The sequence below is a fragment of the Xenopus laevis genome, chromosome 1S (assembly GCF_017654675.1).
Source record: "Xenopus laevis strain J_2021 chromosome 1S, Xenopus_laevis_v10.1, whole genome shotgun sequence".
In the NCBI taxonomy this organism is placed as follows: Eukaryota; Metazoa; Chordata; class Amphibia; order Anura; family Pipidae; genus Xenopus; species Xenopus laevis.
This window is the reverse complement of record NC_054372.1, coordinates 145326710-145345408: the sequence shown is the minus strand read 5'-3', so window position 1 is coordinate 145345408 and position 18699 is coordinate 145326710. Positions and strand designations below refer to the sequence as shown.

The 18699-nt window shown below is 38.8% G+C and overlaps 1 protein-coding gene across 6 annotated transcripts in view; it reads left to right on the top strand.

Annotated features, from left to right (window-relative positions):
- Window positions 1-18699, top strand: part of LOC108707142 (E1A-binding protein p400) — an 84400-nt gene that overhangs the window by 23668 nt on the left and 42033 nt on the right. For 5 of the 6 annotated variants that reach the window (XM_018244160.2, XM_018244161.2, XM_018244157.2 and 2 more), the window contains 12 exons: window positions 1085-1122; window positions 3247-3304; window positions 3465-3643; window positions 6263-6440; window positions 6527-6663; window positions 7842-8011; window positions 8953-9124; window positions 11212-11348; window positions 14744-14930; window positions 15111-15277; window positions 15567-15733; window positions 17160-17324. In XM_018244160.2, the coding sequence (XP_018099649.1) occupies window positions 1085-1122; window positions 3247-3304; window positions 3465-3643; window positions 6263-6440; window positions 6527-6663; window positions 7842-8011; window positions 8953-9124; window positions 11212-11348; window positions 14744-14930; window positions 15111-15277; window positions 15567-15733; window positions 17160-17324 (1755 nt within the window). The remainder of the gene's footprint in view (window positions 1-1084; window positions 1123-3246; window positions 3305-3464; window positions 3644-6262; window positions 6441-6526; window positions 6664-7841; window positions 8012-8952; window positions 9125-11211; window positions 11349-14743; window positions 14931-15110; window positions 15278-15566; window positions 15734-17159; window positions 17325-18699) is intronic. The other variant, XM_018244162.2, reaches the window with a different exon arrangement.

Below are 18699 nucleotides of genomic sequence, written 5' to 3'. Positions count from 1 at the left end.
ATTACATTTTTTTTTATCATAATATTGCCTTGAAAGCTACTTATAACTTTGCCATAAAGGATTAGCACAATGCTTTTACATTACCTGTCTGATGCCCCAGGACTCCGTTAGCATTAGAAACTCTAACTGACAGACCAACAATTACTTACAATTACTCAGCATGACCTATAGGTAACTTTTAATATACTTTCATATTTTAAAAAATAGTTTTTTAGTGTCAGTATCACTTTAAGAAGTGAAGAACTATCATTTGAAGCAACGTAGGTTGTTCTTCACAGTCAGGACAGTGAGGTTGTGAAATGCACTGCCGGCTGATGTTGTGATGGCTGATTCAGTTAATGCCTTTAAGAATGGCTTGGATGATTTCTTGGACAGACATAATATCAAAGGCTATTGTGATACTAAATTCTATAGTTAGTGTATGAGTATATATAGTTTGTGTGAGTGTAAGGAGGGGTCATTGTGTGTGTGTATAGATACTGAGTTTCATTTGGAGGGGTTGAACTTGATGTACTTTGGTCTTTTTTCAACCCGATCGAACTATGTACCTAAATATATGAGTAAGATGTTCTCAAAATTGTGACCTTCCAATTAAAATTTTTTTTTTTAAAAAAAATGTAAGTTTTCTGTAAAAAAAGCATAGATAAAGTATGCGGTACTGTTGCACCCAGGCCCGCTTCTGCCATGCGGCAAGGTGAGACCCTTGCCTCAGGCGGCAGTGAGCGGCCAGTTACAAGGGGTGGCAAAAAGCCACCACTTGTAACTTTAAGAGCCGAACTTCCGGGTTTTAACCCGATTATTCGGCTCCGCTAGTGCAGAGAGCGCCATTGCGCTTAATGCACTAGCGATACTGCCCCCTTAGACCCGCTGCGACGCTAATTTTTAATCGTGGAGCGGGAGAGGAGGGGGCGGCATCTGGGCTGCTGCCTCAATATACTACTCAATATAAATGCAAATGCATACATATAAAAGCTTTTCATTTTAACATACAAGCAGTACTAATGGTTAACAGATTTGTGTGTATATTATAAAAAATACTACATCTGAACATTAGATTGAACATTTTCTGTATTTTGTTTTCTAGGTATTGAACCTAAAAAGCTTGAGTCACAGATTAATGTGGTGAGTTTTCATTCATTTTTGAGGCCTCTTTGTACTTTTTTCTTATTAAGGCTTATTTATGAAAGGTCAGATTTTAGTGGTTTTACAGGTTTTTGAAACCACAACTAAGCTCACAAACTGTAAAACCACGATTGGCATTGAATTTATTAAAGATTCTGTTCTAAAAAGAATGACCAAAAAGATTTTTTTGAGTAGCAAAACAAAATTTCGAAAAGCTCTAAAATTCTGATTGGTTTAAAATATGATCAGCGCATCTCCTATTGACTTCTATAGCACCTCAACAGCTTTTACTTGACAAAGTTTGGCACTAAAGGCTTTTGTTTTTTTTTTCACTTAATAAATCTCCAGTTTTTAGAGCTTTTTAGAAATATACGAAAACCAAAACATTTTTTGTGATTCATGGAAAAAATCATAGTTTGATTGTTCGTAAATAGCCCCCTTAGTATTAATCACTAAGGGACAGGTTTATCAAGGGTCAAATTTCAAGGTGATAGTTTTTTTAAACTCCCATCAACTCGAAATTCGAATTTTTTTCCCGAAATTTATTAAAAAGATCTAAGTTTTTAACTTCCAGTAAATATGCTGTATTCAAATCATAAGAAACAGTTTTACCGTATTGATCGAATTCAAATCAAAGTATTTGTCCCCCATAGACTAAAACAGCAATTCGGCAGTTTTAGATGGCGAATGGTCGAAGTATGAAAGAGACAGTACATTTCGATATTCACATAGTCACTTTTTTTTCAAATTCAAACTAATTTTTGTCGATACGATAGTCATAGACTGGGACCTGGGGTTTTCCGGATAAGGGATATTTCTGTAAATTGAATCTCCATGCCTTATATCTACTGAAAGATCATTGAAACATTAAATAAACCCAATAGGATTATTTAGCCTCCAATTAGGATTAATTATATTTTAGTTTGGATTAAGTGTAAAGTACTGGTGTTTTACAAAGAAAAAAAGACACATTTTTAAAAATCTTAACAGGGGCAGTTAATAAACTGTTAATATAATAATTGGGTAAATCGATAAAAATAATTTTTCTAATATAGTTAGTTAGCCAAAAATGTGATCTATAAAGGCTTGAGTGACTGGTTGTCTAACAGAACAAAACCAAACTTCCTGCTTTTCAGCTCTCTAACTCTGAGTTAGTCAGCGACTTTAAGGGGGGCCACACGGGACATAACTGTTCACTGAGTTTGTAATTGATCCTCAGCATGCAGCTCAGATTCGAAAGCAACAGTTATGACCCATGAAGCCCCGTTAAGTGACTGATTGGTGACTGATTGGTTACTGCTTGGTAACCAATCAGTGGAAACCAAGAGAGCTGCAAAGCAGGAAGTAGTGTTCTGTTCTGTTATGATAGATATCCAGTCACTACAGCTTTTCCTGATCATATTTCTTTTCCTTTCCATTTGCCCAAGTTCATGTACAATGCAGGTATATGTATGTTTGGGTGGTTAGGATTTTTCAGGCCAAAGTTTGCTCCAGAGCTCACACTAATTAACTTACATCTACTGTAATGTTTAGCAACAGCCTTTTTCGTGGGAGTGATGTTATGTTTAGCAACACCTCTTTTCATTCAGTTTATTCTATTCATGTGTACATTGCTATGCAGCACTGCTACTGCCCTCTATAGCAGGCCAGAGAGTATCCTATGCTCTATGGTTGTGACACGGCCATGTGGAGCGTAGGTGACCATTCTACAGCCTGTTGAAGTTCTACAACCAAAGCCTTCCGTGTGAGTCTGGATTTTAAATCTACTGCAAGGGGAATAGCAAGTTTGGTAAAGGCTACAAATTGACTATAGTCTATTAGCATAATAAATAAATTAACTGTTGCTCTGCTTTCAAATCTTGCAGCCTCTCAAGTCTGAATTCTCAAGATTTACATCACATTTTAGCCTGTTTCTTTCACCATTTACAAAACTTCCATTGATCTTTTTCATTTTACTACATCTACTGAAATTGTTGCCGCAAGGGCAACAAATCACCTGAAAATACCTTGATATTGAAGATTACAGGAATAGCAACATTTTTTGTGAAAATGATTCAAAGGAAACTTTGAACCACATTTTGTTTTTTACACTTAGCTTACTAACTAAACATTTTGTCATTGTAGGACACAGCTGTTTTGGGGACCAAGATAAATGCAGAGAGTTCCAAAGTGGCGAATAATGGTTTGAACCTTTTATAATAAATTCTATTCTATGTGATAAAAATGTTTCTTTGTATATATAAACTTTTGTGTGGTCCTTCAGAATCTTCTAACTTGTTTCATATAATTTTCAGTACAGTTATACCATAATTGTGCTAATCTACTCTTTAAATTATATTTAGAGAATGCTGTGAATGCAGATGCAAACCAGAAAGCTATAGTTTCTATTGAGGCCCTTTTGACTATTGAAGGAACGAATACAGCTCAGTCAGGATCAAAAAAACATAGCCGTGACATTGCTGAGGTTGCTGCTGCTGCTGAACTTCTACTTCCACGGGGCAGCTCTCGCATCTCGTGTGTTGTAAGTATATTCAGTTAAAGGGGGCTATGTAGTTATTGAACGTAAATACAAATAAGGGGCCCAAGTATTTGCCAAAATACTCTGTGTTAACTATAGTATAGGGAAATAAAAGGAAAATTAAACAAGATTGCCATTAGAGGTGCACTAAGTATGTTTGGCCACTAGGAGATAAAGTGACTTCTCCAGGGTTACAAATATTTACCACAGAGGATCAAACCAGGGTCTCTAGCATGAGATTCCACATCAAAGACTGATCACTTTTCTATGTCATCTTAGGGGGACAAAGGGAATTATGGGTTTAAACGCCACCCTCCAGGAGGCAGGATACTTAAATCATAATTAAGAGAGCGTACCAAGTCCAGTTTAATCCCACATACTGTACTCATGCAATCAGTTTTCAAGTATCCTGCTCAGAGGAGGATGGACAACCATGAAAAGGAAAGTTTCTATGGTCAACCTGATGCTGACACCCGGGGTAACACCAGAAGCACGTCTACCTGCATCACCCAAGGTTAACCCCCGACATTAAGCAGCCCACCAGAGTCATTCTCTAGCCCAGAACTGCTACAGCACCCACTACAGCACAGGTGCCACATTTTGCCTGCACCAAGTGCCAATCTAAGGTACCCTGGGGTTATGGAGAGCTGCTGTGCAGATTCTGCTCCATGCACCTGCTTCAGGGAGTAACCTCAACTTAACAGCTGCGCAGACAGGGTTCACCATCACAGACAGGAATCCCCTTCCCGGCCTGTTCGTTTTGACGGCATGGCTGTTGAAGCAGCCATTTAGAGGTGACAATGACTAGTGGAAGAATTATTCAACGATGCTGAAGGCACATAAGCCTACATCCTCTACATCCTATCACAAAGTTTGGCAATCTTAAACTGGTGTGAGGAATCCAATTTGCCCTTCCTCGAAATTAACATCCCATGAGTCCTCTCATTCCAACAGCGGGGTCTTCAGTTAAGCTTGAAGCTCAGCTCCTTTGAAGGTTCAGGTATCTACATTATCAGTCCTTATTTTAGTCTCCGCTCATTCCTGCAGGGAGTGGCACACATGATCCCCACATTTCACCTACCGGTCCCAGAATGGGATCTCAACCTGGTACTTGAGGCTCTACTTAATCTGCCATTCGAACCTCTGGGTTCCATCTTTGACACTTAACTCACCTGGAAGGTGGTGTTTCTAGTGGTGATTCATTGACCACTGAGTGCCCTTTCCTGTGAATTTGCATTTCTGATCTTCCACAAGGATAAGGCAGTCCTATGCATGGTTCCATCCTTTCTGCGCAAGGTAGTGTCCTCCTTCCACTTAATCAGGAGATTGTAGTACCGTCTCTGAGTCAGGATCCTAAAAATGACAAGGAAAGATGACTTCACAGTCTAGATGTAGTCAGAGCACTCTAATAGTATATAGAACGATCAAGATCCTTCTGGCAATGACAAATGATGTTCATCTACCATCTGGACCTCGCCGAGGCAGCATCCAAAATTTCCATTGCAAGGTAGCTGAGAGAAACCATCCACCAAGCCTATCTATCCAAGGGAAGAACACCACCATAGGGTGTCTCCAGGCCCATTCCACAAGGGTTATGGGGGCCTCTTGGGCATAGGGGGACAGAGGGCTTCATGCCCTTATGACAAGCTGTTGACCACATGGTCACATCTGGGATAATTCCCTGGTTTCCCAGTGTTGTGGTTACTATGTTGTTTCCTATTATAGCAGTCTCTTAGGGACAAACTGATTGTATCAGTACAGTATGTGGGGTTAAGCCTGACCTGGCACGCCCCTTTAATTATGATTCAAGTGTCCTGTAGAGTGGAGCTTAACCCAGTATAAAAGTATCAAAAATCCAAAAAACAGTTGGACTAACAAATGCCTAAATTTATTGCTGTACAGACTGAGCAAACTAAATGTTTGGTTTTGCCATCTCTCCTTGCTTTGTCTTGTTTTTAGTCAGATTTTGATGGTAACATAGTGAGACCACTGTAGGCCTAAACATGGCTGCCTGTGCATCTTCTCTGTTTTTATGAGTTCTAAAATATGACCTGGGAAAGCAACCAGCGGGGTGGCTATTGAGGTTTTGTGGAGATTTTTGTTTAATTAAAGTAGTAGAAAAAGCACTATTTTTAGAAGTGTATAATGCAAAGTAATTTTTTTGACACAATGGTGGAAATGTAATACACTTCACAAAGAGAACACATTTACAAATAAAAATTAGAATGTTGCATGTAATATTCCTCATTAGGCTTCTATAGAAGTTAATGAAAGGTGTATTTTCAACATTGAATCAGTTGTATTTTTTGAGAGTTTTAAAATTCACATTTTTGCAGGCTCAATGGAAATAACTGGAATAATGCTATTTTGTTTGGCACGTCTTTTGATTATTTTTTCAAGTTTTTTTAAATTCACATTTCCCTTAATTGTGATAGCAATGAAGAAGAAAATTGTAATCAATTAAAAGACAAATCATCTTGTGATTTGAAATCCTCTAACTGAAAAATCAGCCTCTGTCTTTTAAAAGTTGTCACAGTACAATATTAAGAACTAATTTGACAAAATTTTGTTCTGGTCATATGTTTTCACACAAACATTTGTTCTGGCTTGTGTGTTACTCAGGTGAAAACCAGCTATCTCCCTCTTCTCCATGGCACCCTCCGAGACTACCAAAACGTTGGGGTGGAATGGTTAGTAAAGCAGTATAAGAAGAACCTCAATGGTATCCTGGCTGATGAAACAGGACTTGGGAAGAACATTCAAGTGATTGCACTGTTTGCACATCTGGCCAGTAATGAAGGTGAGGAATCAGTAATACTGAAAAAATTGTGCTCAAATGCATGCAAGAGAACTTTTTCTTATTCTAGTTTTTTATTTTCTTTCTAGGAGTATGGGGACCCTACTTAATTGTAGCACGCAGCTATAAGATATTAAAATGGGAATTGGAACTCAAACGCTGGTGTCCATCTCTAAGGATTCTTTTGTATTTTGGCAGTCAGAGTGAGCTCAGAAGAAAGAGACAGGTAGAGCATTCAATTAAAATAACCCTATCTTTAAACTGTATTTGTCCCAAAAACAATGTGTAATATTTATGGAAGACTGTGGGAAACACAGATTTTGAAAACGTGGTCACTTTTGTTCTTGAAAAGAGTATTTTATTTCCTTTTAGTCATGTTGATATTTTCTTAAAAGGCAGCAGTCCTCTCGTATTTGGTGTTTTGTTCTTTCCTTTTTGAAAAATATTGTGGTCAGCATGGTAGTGCAGTTTTTGGTATCTCTACCTCGCATACCTGGGATCTTAGGTTGAATACTAGCCAGTCCTGGTTAAATTAACCATAGTGTTGTGTAAATGTAAGTGGGTAAGCTCCAATAGGATAGGGACATATGTTACTGAAATATATTCATTTCTTTCAAAATGAATCAGTTAATAGTGCTGCTCCAGCAGAATTCTGCACTGAAATCCATTTCTCAAAAGAGCAAAGTGATTTTTTTTATATTCAATTTTGAAACCTGACATGGGGCTAGACATATCGTCAATTTCCCAGCTGCCCCAAGTCATGTGACTTGTGCTCTGATAAACTTCAATCACGCTTTACTGCAAGTTGGAGTGATATCGCCCCCCTCCCTTTCCCCCCCAGCAGCCAAACAAAAGAACAATGGGAAGGTAACCAGATAACAGCTCCCTAACACAAGATAACAGATGCCTGGTAGATCTAAGAACAGCACTCAATAGTAAAAACCCATGTCCCACTGAGACACGTTCAGTTACATTGAGAAGGAAAAAGAGCAGCCTGCCAGAAAGCATTTCTCTCCTAAAGTGCAGGCACAGGTCACATGACCAGGGGCAGCTGGGAAATTGACAAAATGTCTAGCCCCATGTCAGATTTCAAAATTAAATATAAAAAAAATCTGTGTGCTCTTTTGAGAAATGGATTTCAGTGCAGAATTCTGATGCATTTTGAAAAAAATTTTTTCCCATGACAGTATCCCTTTAATAAACAGTTGATAGTAACCAATGGTTTTTACATGCAAATGTTTTGTTTAAGATTGCCGCTCGTTAGATCTTCAGACCTTTGCAGCTCCCAGCACTGTACCATGCAGCCATTCAAGAGACAAGAGTCACAATTACTTATTGCTATTGCTGGAGTTCATAGAGTTTCTTGGGATAATGTGGTCATTTTTGATTTCTCCTTTGACGCAGACATGGAATGAACCAAACAACTTTAATGTTTGTATTACCTCATACAAGCAATTCTTCAAGGGCCATAAGGCTTTCATGAAAATGAGGTGGAAATATCTAGTTCTGGATGAAGTACACCAGATCAAAAACATGACAGAAAAGCATTGGGAAGCCATCCTAAATTTACCAAGGTGGGATTGTATATTTATCTGTCTTCAATGTTAACTAACTAAAATTGACTCCGTTTTGTAATCAACATTGTGAATCGCATACATTTCATGTGCCTTTAGAATAAAGAACATACTTACTCGAGTGATTTGCACACATTTCATTACAGTTTTAACTGGGGTATCTGACATATAGACTGTATTCTACATAGTCTGTACTTCTGTTGTATTCTTAAAATGAATTCAAATAACAGTACTATGGGTTGGGAAAAGATTTGTCTGTCCAAGTTCAATCTGAGGCATAGACATCTTACTCAAAACATCTGGGAAAATGGATTATGTTGGGAGCACCCTGCTCGTTTATTGTGCGGAGATGCTCGTGTGCCGATATCCTTTTTCCCAGACCAATTGTGTGGTTGCTGATCCTCTAATATTGTGCACCGGGCTGATCTCTCTAAGGGTGTGCGATTTTTCTAAATTGCTTATGTGAAAATGGATTATGTAACGTGGACAAGTAAGCTCAGTGCAGTGCTGTTGTGGGAGGTTACATTATCCTGGCCCCAGTACCCCCAAGCCTGGTAGTAACGCACCTCTTAACTGGAGATTGCTTCATTAAACCTTTGTTTATCGGTCAGGCTCTAGCTTTACCTGTCTGAATACATATGAAAAGCATACATTGTATGCACTAATCTGTGATGAATGAAGGTTAACCCTAGGTTACAAAATTAAATGTATGAATTATCTACTTCATTAGCACAGTTCTGGAATTTGTTTGAAATGTCATTTTTATTTTGCTTACTATGCCAGTTCTAAGCTTGGCAAAGACAACATTGATGTGCCAAATAGAATTAACACGGAAACTTTCATTACTTAAGCTGCATATATGCATCGGATATAAAGACAGAAATAATTACTTTCAAATAAAGTAGAAAACCCATATCTTGTAACTTGTATTTTTATCTTAGTCAGCGCCGACTGCTTCTCAGGGACAACCCACTGCCCCACACATGGAAGGAACTGTGGACCATGGTGCACTTCCTCATTCCCGGCTTGTCCAGGGCATACTTGGATTTCCCAGTGAAGGACAGTGATCAAGATCATGACTACAGACACACAATTTCTATTCGATTGCACAGGGTAAATGAAAGGATTGATTTGATCTGCTGAAAATTAGTACTAAAATGAATAATCTGTAACCCAGACATATAGCATCTATAGTAACTTAAGTATCAGTGTCACTTAATGGGTTAAAACAGGAGTGACAAATACAAGATGTCCTCTGCACTCAACCCATTATCAATATATTTAAGACAGAGACATTTTGTGCATACTGCTACTGAAAAATGCCTTACCCTTTAAACAAAACAGGGATTGTTTGTCCATATATTGCAATATATTTAAGCTGGCCAACTACGTCAAAGTCATCCCATATCTGGCCAGTCCTACGCTTAATTTTCATCTGATTCATTAAGAATTCTATTGCTTCATTATACATTTTACAAAGGGACTAAGTTTTACTTGCAACTTACTAGCTGCTTTCAAAGTAAAACTGCCAAACTTGGCTGCCCTTTTATTAGACACAGGAGTGCCCATACTTTACTAATGTGAGGTCTACTTTTAGTGATGTTGTCCCATAATGATCTACATCCATTAAAACATTGTTACCATTCTGTTCCTACTTAAATATTATATTGATTTATAAGAGAATTTATATTGCTATATTTAACAAACCTATATTTCTTATGTAACCTTAACATAAATATCTGAATGGAAATCATGAAACAGGAGTCTGATTTAGTCAAGCTATTTATTGACAGTGTCTTGAGATCTACTGATCACCAGCTAAAGGTCTACTGGTAGATCCCCATCTATCTTTTGGCCACCCCTGGGTTAAAATAAAAATTCCATACAAATTTCCATTAACAATGTTAGTGTATTTTATGAACACTTTTTCATACACGGTACATGGGTATTGTGGGTTTTTTTTCCAAGCAAAAACCTAGTTTAATATTAGATGTTTGCCTCCTTTTGTTTCCATGCTTTAAGTCACCCAAACATCACTTGCACTTGGTTAATGGTGGTTATTTCCTGGAAGAGGAACTAATGCCTTAAGATAAATAGCATACCAACAATAAGTTTGAGAACATATAAATATATTATAAACTGCTGTCAAGTTAATAGGCGTCAACATACATTAGTAACCAGGGCAGTTAATGAATACCTGGAAAGCTGCTAAGAAAGGACTTTACAATAAATATTGTAATAGATATTCTCTTCTGGTGAAATTGGCCCTAGTGTGTTATGTGAATTTGATAGTCACCTAAAAATTTAAGGTCTGCTCTGGAAGGGACTAAATGAAAAATATTCTCTGTAAACCACTATTTAAATGTGTCAGCGCTATATAGTGAATAAAGTACCCCCTCTTGTAAAATATAAGGATATTATAAGTTACCGAGGAGTTTCATGACCATATAAAAACACGAGGCCGAAGGCCGAGTGTTTTTATACAGGTCATGGAACTCCGAGGTAACTTCTAATATCCTCATATTTTACAACTGGGGGTACTTAATTTATTATAATACACAAATTTTAGTGAGTCATGTGACAGAAATGACATCACTACTCACCGTTTATAACTGATGACATCACTACTCACCGTTTATAAGGATATAATTTACAGGATATTCATGGCTTTTGCGTATTATATAAATATAATATATTAATCTAGTCTCCCAGCGAATCCGCTTTCTGTTAAGCTAGTTTCACAGTTGCTTAGCTATACTGCATAAATTCAGTCCTCAATAGTTTTAGATTAACAGTTTTATTCCTTAGATACATGCTTAAGAATCCATCAGCCGGTCAAAATTTTTTTTGATAGCTAATTTTTTCCTGAAAAAAAGTAAATAGCTTGATTTGTTTTCCCTAATTCGTGATTTATATTCATTATTATATACCTAAGTTATTCGTTTAAAGGGAACCACACACATTTTTTTGGTTGCATAGTTAAAGAAAATATCTTTCTAAGCAACTTTTAAATATACATAAAAAGACCAGGAGGGTTTTGTGGGGACAAACTGTATTTTAATTCTAAAACCTCGAAAAAAATTAAATGAATACCAAGTGCAATTTATCTCAATATTACAGCCTTTAAGTGTGTACTTAGTGGTTTTACAAAAAAACAAAGATAATTCAATAGTGCTATATTTGTGTCTTCTTAAATGTAGTCAACACAACCATTCATACTACGTCGGTCCAAGAGAGATGTAGAAAGGCAATTAACAAAGAAATCGGAGCATATTCTCAAGTGCCAATTGTCTAACCGCCAGCGAAACCTATATGAAGATGTTATGATGCAGCCCGGGTAAGACCTTCTAAGACGGGTGAATGCTAGAAATAATAGTTCTTTGATTCATACCCAATATATATATATATATATATATATATATATATATATATATAATTATTTATAAAGAAAAATAATAAAGGTTACATCCTTAGAAAGGAGGTTTAATAAACTTTTGTCCATTAATACATTTTCAGAATTATGTTTGCCTGGTACAGGCATGGGATCTGTTAGTCATATTTAACACCAGTTCTTCATTGTTTTATACAGAACTGCTTTTTCTAATGAGATAGTATCTTGAACTAAGCTGGTATAAAACCATGCTGATGGCTGAACAATCCAACAATTGTTTTTTAACACTTAACTGTTTTTAAAACATTTACATTGTAGTCCTTGTAATTACAGAAAGACCCTTCATGTAGATAACATCAGGCGCCTAGAATTTCCAGATGACAGTTTACATGCCTGTTATATTTAAACTAGGTTTTGAATTCTTTGTCTGGCGTGTTTACTATCCATTACATGTAACATCAGTAAATCTTTAGTTAACATAATTTCTCGGTCCTCTTAGGGGTACACAGGTAATGATGGGGTTAAGCTCCATCCTCCAGGAGGCAGGAAATTTGATAACTACGTCCAGTGGCAACTGGCACCCAGGGTGACACCAGAAGCAGGGCTCACCGGGGTCAATTGCTAGCCTAATGGCTATAAAGACCACCCAGACAGTGCCTGCCTTCCTCGCCCAGAGTAGTGGAACACACTTGCGTTTCCGACTGGCGGGAACCCTGTGAGACTCCTCGAGTGCCACAACGTGTTGGCGCCTGGCGCCATTCTAGATCTGTCTGCAGTGGGACACACTTGCGGTCCAGCAGCCCCATTAGTGCCACGGCGTATTGGCGCCGGCGCACTAATGGGCGGCGGAATGCAATTGCACTTTTTTCACTCGTTCAGATGAGCACACGAGGCAGAGGAAGGATAGCCCTGCAAGTTATTAAAAAGCAGAAGCGCAGTAACTGGCTCCATAGCTGCTGCCATGGAGTGGCACAGACACATACAGGTTGTCTCAGCCCAGCACACTGACTCACCACTCATGTGACTCCCATGGCAGAAGGTAGGCCAGTGGCATTATTCACAAGGGCATGGGGGGGGAGAGTGCCCAACACAGCACAGGTGACATAATTTAACTGTACAAAATGTCAATCCAAAATTACGGGGCAGATTAAGCATGGGTAGAATCATTAGTCAGAGACATCCAAAATGGAGTACCCAGGACTGATCTACTATCTTCTGCGCTAACAATCGCGGAAGCATCAGCTTATTTGTGTGACGCTACTCTTGATACCTCACAGACTTCAGCCCTGTCCATAGCGGACATTGTGGTTTAAAAACTGGTCAGCTGACCTGAGTTCTAAGAAGTCACTAATCTTACTGTCCTTCTCCAAAGTTTGTTCGGCGAGGAACTTGAGAAGATAATTTCACAATCAACAGGAGGAAAAAGTACCTTTGATCTTCAAGCTAAGGCCAGATCTTCAGGGACAGCCAGACGTGGAAAGAATTTTTGCGGGCAAAGCGCACGCTATACACGCAAAAGCAGTTCACCACAACGTTCACACTTTCGTAGCAAGACCCACGATAAAGGTCGTGCCCCATGGAAGCCCAACAAAACCTTCATCAAGCCTGCTGGAGACAAATCCACATCAGCATGACGGGACAGCCCTTCGGGAAACGCTGGAGCAGATAGGGGGCAAGTTACGATTCCGGGTGGATCCATCACTCCTCAGATGCATGGGCCAACGAAATAGTCACAGAAGGCTATCACCTTGACTTCACAAGTCTACCCCCTCGAAAATTTTTCATGTCCAGAGTTCCGTCTCACCCCAAAAAGGCACAAGCCTTTCTGCATTGCATTGCCAAAATGGAGCACACTGGAGTAATTGTGCCAGTGCCATGGCCAGAGAGATTCTCGGGGGTTTTAATCCAATCTGATCATTGTACCAACTTCAGGCCAGTGTTGGATCTCAAACAACTCAACAAGTTTATTTACAAGGAGTGGCACATGCGATTCCTCCATTTCAACCACCAGTTCCCAGTTGGGACCTTAATCCGGTACTCAAGGCCCTGCTTGACCCGCCATTCGAACCCATGAGTTAAATTTCCGACACCTGGCTCACATACAAGACAGGGTTTATGGTGGCAATTTCTTCAACTAGAAGACTGTCTGAATTAAGTGCCCTTTCCTGTGAACTGTCATTTCTCATATTCCACAACGATAATGCTGTACAACGAACAGTTCCCTCATTCCTACCAAAAGTTGTGTCTGCCTTCCATATTAATCAGGAAATTAAAGTACCATCATTATGTCCAGACCCCAGTAATGACAATGAAAGACGTCTCCACAACATTGTCAGAGCACTCAGGTGGTACATTGAAAGGTCAAAGCCCTTTCAAAAATCTCAATCCCTTTTTGTTCTTCCAACCGGGCCTTGTAAGGGTCTACCAGCACCTAAGACAACCATCGCCAGATGGATCAGGCAAACCATCAGACAAGCTTATCTGTCAAAAGGAAAACCACCACAGGGTGTTAAGGCGCATTCCACAAGCTTGGGAGCTTCATCAGCATGGCGCATTTCTGCCTCACTGGAGCAGATCTGCAGAGCGGCTACCTTGTCCTCTACACATACCTTTACAAAATTCTACACACTCGACACAACTTCTTCGGCGGAGTCCTCCCTCGGCTGTAAGGTGTTGCAGTCTGTTTTGCATTAGTTATGTTCAATTGGCTCATCCCATCCTGCTGTTCTGGGACTGCTTTGTGAAGTCCCCATCGTTCCCTGTGTTCCCCTAAGGTGACGGAGAAAACTGGATTTTTTGATACTCGTCTTTAAATCCGTTTCTCTGTAGTCGAAGGGGGGATACAGGGCTTCCCGCCCTAGGACGAGCCGTTGACCAGATTGTCATGTCCAGGATAATCCCTGGCTTTCATTCTTTCATAGTTATTTAGTTGTATTCTTGTTATAGAGTTATTTTGGGAAAAACTGATTGTTGAGCACAGTGTGCGGGGTTAAGCCAAGTATGGCATGCCCCTTAACTATTTATGATCAAGTCTCCTGCCAATTGGAGGGTGGAGCTTAACCCCATGGTTCCTTGTGTCCTCCTTTTGACTACAGAGAAACTGATTTAACGGTGAATATCAAAAAATCCTTCTTTTTTTTTTGCACAAGGTGCAGATTTATTACATTTGAGCTAAAGGAATCCAGAGTATCTCGAGCAGTTGTAGCTTTTTAAGTGTTCTAGTAAATCTCTTTTTCTTTTTTGTTGCACTTTTAAATGTTTCAGTTTGTCAATATTGTTTTGACTGCTAAGACTGTTCTTTGTAAATGTTTATTTTAATTTCCTATTTATTTATTTTATAGGACACAGGATGCTTTGAAAGGAGGACATTTTGTCAGTGTTCTCCATGTTCTAATGCAATTGCAAAGAATTTGCAACCACCCAGAGCTAGTGGATCCCCGCCCTAAACACTCTTCTTATGCTTCTGAAGCTATTAAATACAAAACAGCATCTCTGATCCTGCGTGCATTGCTGCATGATCCATGGAAGGTGGGGAAGTTTTCATTTTCTTCATTTTTATTATGTATATAGTATTGTAACTGAATTGTTTTTAAAAGAGAAGATTATATAAATGGGAACTTTCATGATTAATATTTAACTTTTTTCAGTATTAAAAAACATGTCATTGTCCCATGCATGATGGTTGTCTTTTTTTCTCTTCAAATTTAGAATATGGACTTGGCCTCATTTCTTTTGATTGGGATGGAGAATAAAATGACTCGTTATGAAGCACAAGAGCTTCCTAAGCAGAAAGTGACCAGGAAATTGATCCAGGAGATCTATAATTCTCCAGATCCAAGTGTTAAACCCAGTCATGTTAAAATCAAACCAAGCAGGTATTTAATACCTAGTTTTTAAGATTTTATTTACATTTTTATTTATCGTATACAAGGTTTTACATCAATGTGTCAGTATCTGTTAATAAAACTAACCTGACACCGCTATAAGGTTTTAAAACCAAACCCAGCCCCCCCTTTTACTTACCAGTGGCCAATTAGAGGCTTGCACATTTAAGTAAAGGGGTCTCTGAGGGCAAACAAGGTTTTAGTGTTAACACTTTATACCAGTTCCAGGCAGCTGCAACTTTTTAAGTATTTATGTAAATTATACATTCTCCAATTGTAGGTTGTTTGAGCCAGTTCTGTATGGTCAAAAACCAGAAGGACGGACAGTTACTTTCCCAAGTGCTTCACAGACCAACACAGTAACTCCAACAACGACCGCTGTCTCCCAGCAAGGACAAGTTAGGCGATCACCAGTCACAACACTTGCTGTACCTCAGGGAGCTAAAGGTATTTTTAGTTTCTTCTTACATTTGAAAGTCAGAACATTTGTTTATAGATATCTCATTTTTATGTTCTCCAAGTTTGTCTACAACCCATTATTAAGATTTCATTAGTTAATATATAATTATTTGCTCTGTATATGTTAACTGCAAACCCATTCCTTCCACTCTTTCCATATTTCAGGAAGGTGGTGTTTAATTACATTGCACTGCATAAATGGGAGGCTTAAATGCCCCTTTTTTGTCTATACCGTTGCCAATTCACTAGTCTGATCATGAAATGAGTGGGTTCTTTGTTAGTGCTGCCACAAAAGGGTATTGGTGAAGACCAGTGTTAGCAGGGGATTTCCTGCTGTACTTAAGGGTAAGACTACAATTCAAGGGGGTTCTCCCAACATGATTATTAATTAATGAGTAGTGTCCTGGCTGATGCAAATGGAGCAGTGACAGATGAACCTTGTTGTTGTTCTGTAATGACAATTTTTGCGTAGGTGAATCAGTTGCATGGTGATTTTTTACCAGCAGGAAAGTTGTGGTTGTGTTTTACTTTCAATCTCGATTTCTATAGTATATTGTACTTTTATCCGTTTCTTTTTAAAAAGAGATAATGTGTTGGCAGATTTAGTTTATTTATGCAAAAAGTTTCTAAAGAATTCTTGAGATCCCAACCACCCCCCCCCCCAAATAAATTGTGTGCACATAAATTGTGTGCAGGTTGAGAGGTTCAAACAATTTACTAAATCTTTTTTTACACAAAATTCTCCATGCTCACCATAATTTGTTGGGTGTGCCAAAATTTCTGCATACGGCTTTGAGAGGGAAACTTGCTATAGCTCTCTTGTTAGCACAGTTGTTGCCCTGGTATCTTGGATGCTTACTGTAAAGGAGAAGTAAACCCCTTATTAAAAAAAAAACCCTATCTCCCTACCCTACATAGACCCTTCCCTCCTCCCCCCAGCCTAGCTGCTACCCCGGCCAAATGCCCCTAACTTTTTACTTACCCCTCAGTGCAGATTCACGGCATCGGAGTTCACGGGCACCATCCACTTCTTCGGTCTTCATCGGGTCTTCTTCTGGCGGTTCGGCAATTTTCGTGACTTTCGGCGCATGTGCAGTTGACAAAAATCCGAAGACTGCTCCAACTGCGCATGCGCCAATACGGTACTTACTTCCCAATGAAGACCGAACAGAGTAAGATGGCTGTCGTGAACTCCGATGCCGTGAATCTGCACCGAGGAGTAAGCAAAAAGTTAGGGGCATTTTCCCAGGGTAGCAGCTAGGCTGGGGGGAGGAGGGAGGGGGCTCTATGTAGGGTCGGGCTTTTTTTTTAATAAGGGGTTTACTTCTGCTACTTTAATAACACACTAACTTTTTACTAAAATATTTTACCATAAACTGTAATTTTATTATTTATGATAACATGTTATTTTCAGCACCAGTCACTCAGGGTCACATCCCCCATATGCAAGTGGGAGCCCCAAGACCTCAAGCTCCAGCTGCTTTTGCCACAGCTGCACCTGTAAGGCAGCTAAGTCAGCCGCCCCAGCAGAACATACCATCCCCAAGGCTGGTTCTCAGCTCTCAGGCAAGATTGCCAAGTATGTGTGTTATAACATTTTTAAATTACATTATAACACTTTTTCTCAGCTTTCCTTGGAAAAAAAAAAAAAGAATCTAAATGATTAAGCAGTGCTATCGTTGTTACTCCCAGTTGCTTTTCATTATTTAAAACTTTTATTTTGGAACAGTGCTTAGTCCAGTATACAATATATTTTACACAGATCATAGTTGCTTTTCAAATTAGCCATCCTCTTTCTGCATGGCTATCCTCATGCTCATTTTCTCTTTTAACCCTGTCTTTTTAATAAAGTTTTTGTGTTTTTTAATGTTTTTTTTAAAGAAAAGCTAAACATGTAAATAATATAGTACAATAGGTGTCTGTGTGCGGAGTAATTCAGTAAACTATAAACACAACTGGACACTGATACAGATATATCAGTGACTGATTGTGTGTGTCACAATGGTACTGAAACTTTTTCTTATTGTGCCCTTCTACTGTTTTTCTCCCTTGCATTGTTCACCTTATGCATTATCTCAGCCCGAAACATGTAGTGCTTCAATAAAGCCCCTTGCAGTTTGAAATTACTGCCGTATGCTGTCTGATAATTCTCTAATGGTTTCCCTATTCATGTGCTATTTCAGCCTCTTTCTTGACTTTCATTAGCCACACTATTAGGTCACAACCTTCATTATGCTTTCCCATATGCCACGTTATGTATAATATATGTTTATAATGTATAGAAAGTTACGCCAATACTAATTTGTGCTGTTTTATTCTCTTTGGTAACCTACCAGGGCACACAAAATTACTCAGAAAAAAGCAAAATAATAAAAAGCATGACCTTCCAGCAGAATTATACCACAGTGTGTTTTTTTTAATTTCACAAAATGGGGTCATTTATTTACCATACTTGAGTTGCTGTCCCACACATTTTGTCAACATGTGTTCTTTGCACTCATGCATTGTTGCACTTGGTGCTGCTTGCTGACTCCTTTTCTGAATCAAGTGCTGCTGTGGCTATTGACACAAGGGAGCCATGGAGTTACTACAACCTTCAAACCAGGCTTCCCACGGTGGCCTGCCTAAATAGACACTCCATAGGTGAGTGAAGCTAATTCCTGATCAGGCCAATAAATGTCCATGCCCAGTAATAATCCTTATTATGTATGTTGTAGTGTTGAACATGTACTCAAATGGGAACCTTCTCCACATCTAGGTGAGAGTAAAGCTCACGTAATAAAGACATTGAACTTGTTGCAATTTTAATGGATTGATGAGGACTTGCATTCACTCAGCAATGGAGTTTGTTTTGGGAGTGGGGTTTCTGCTGCTGGTGAGCAAGCAAGTTTTTACACTCTATCAAAAAGCAAATAGGAAAATTGGTTGGAAAGGGTTTCTTAGTCCAAGTACCA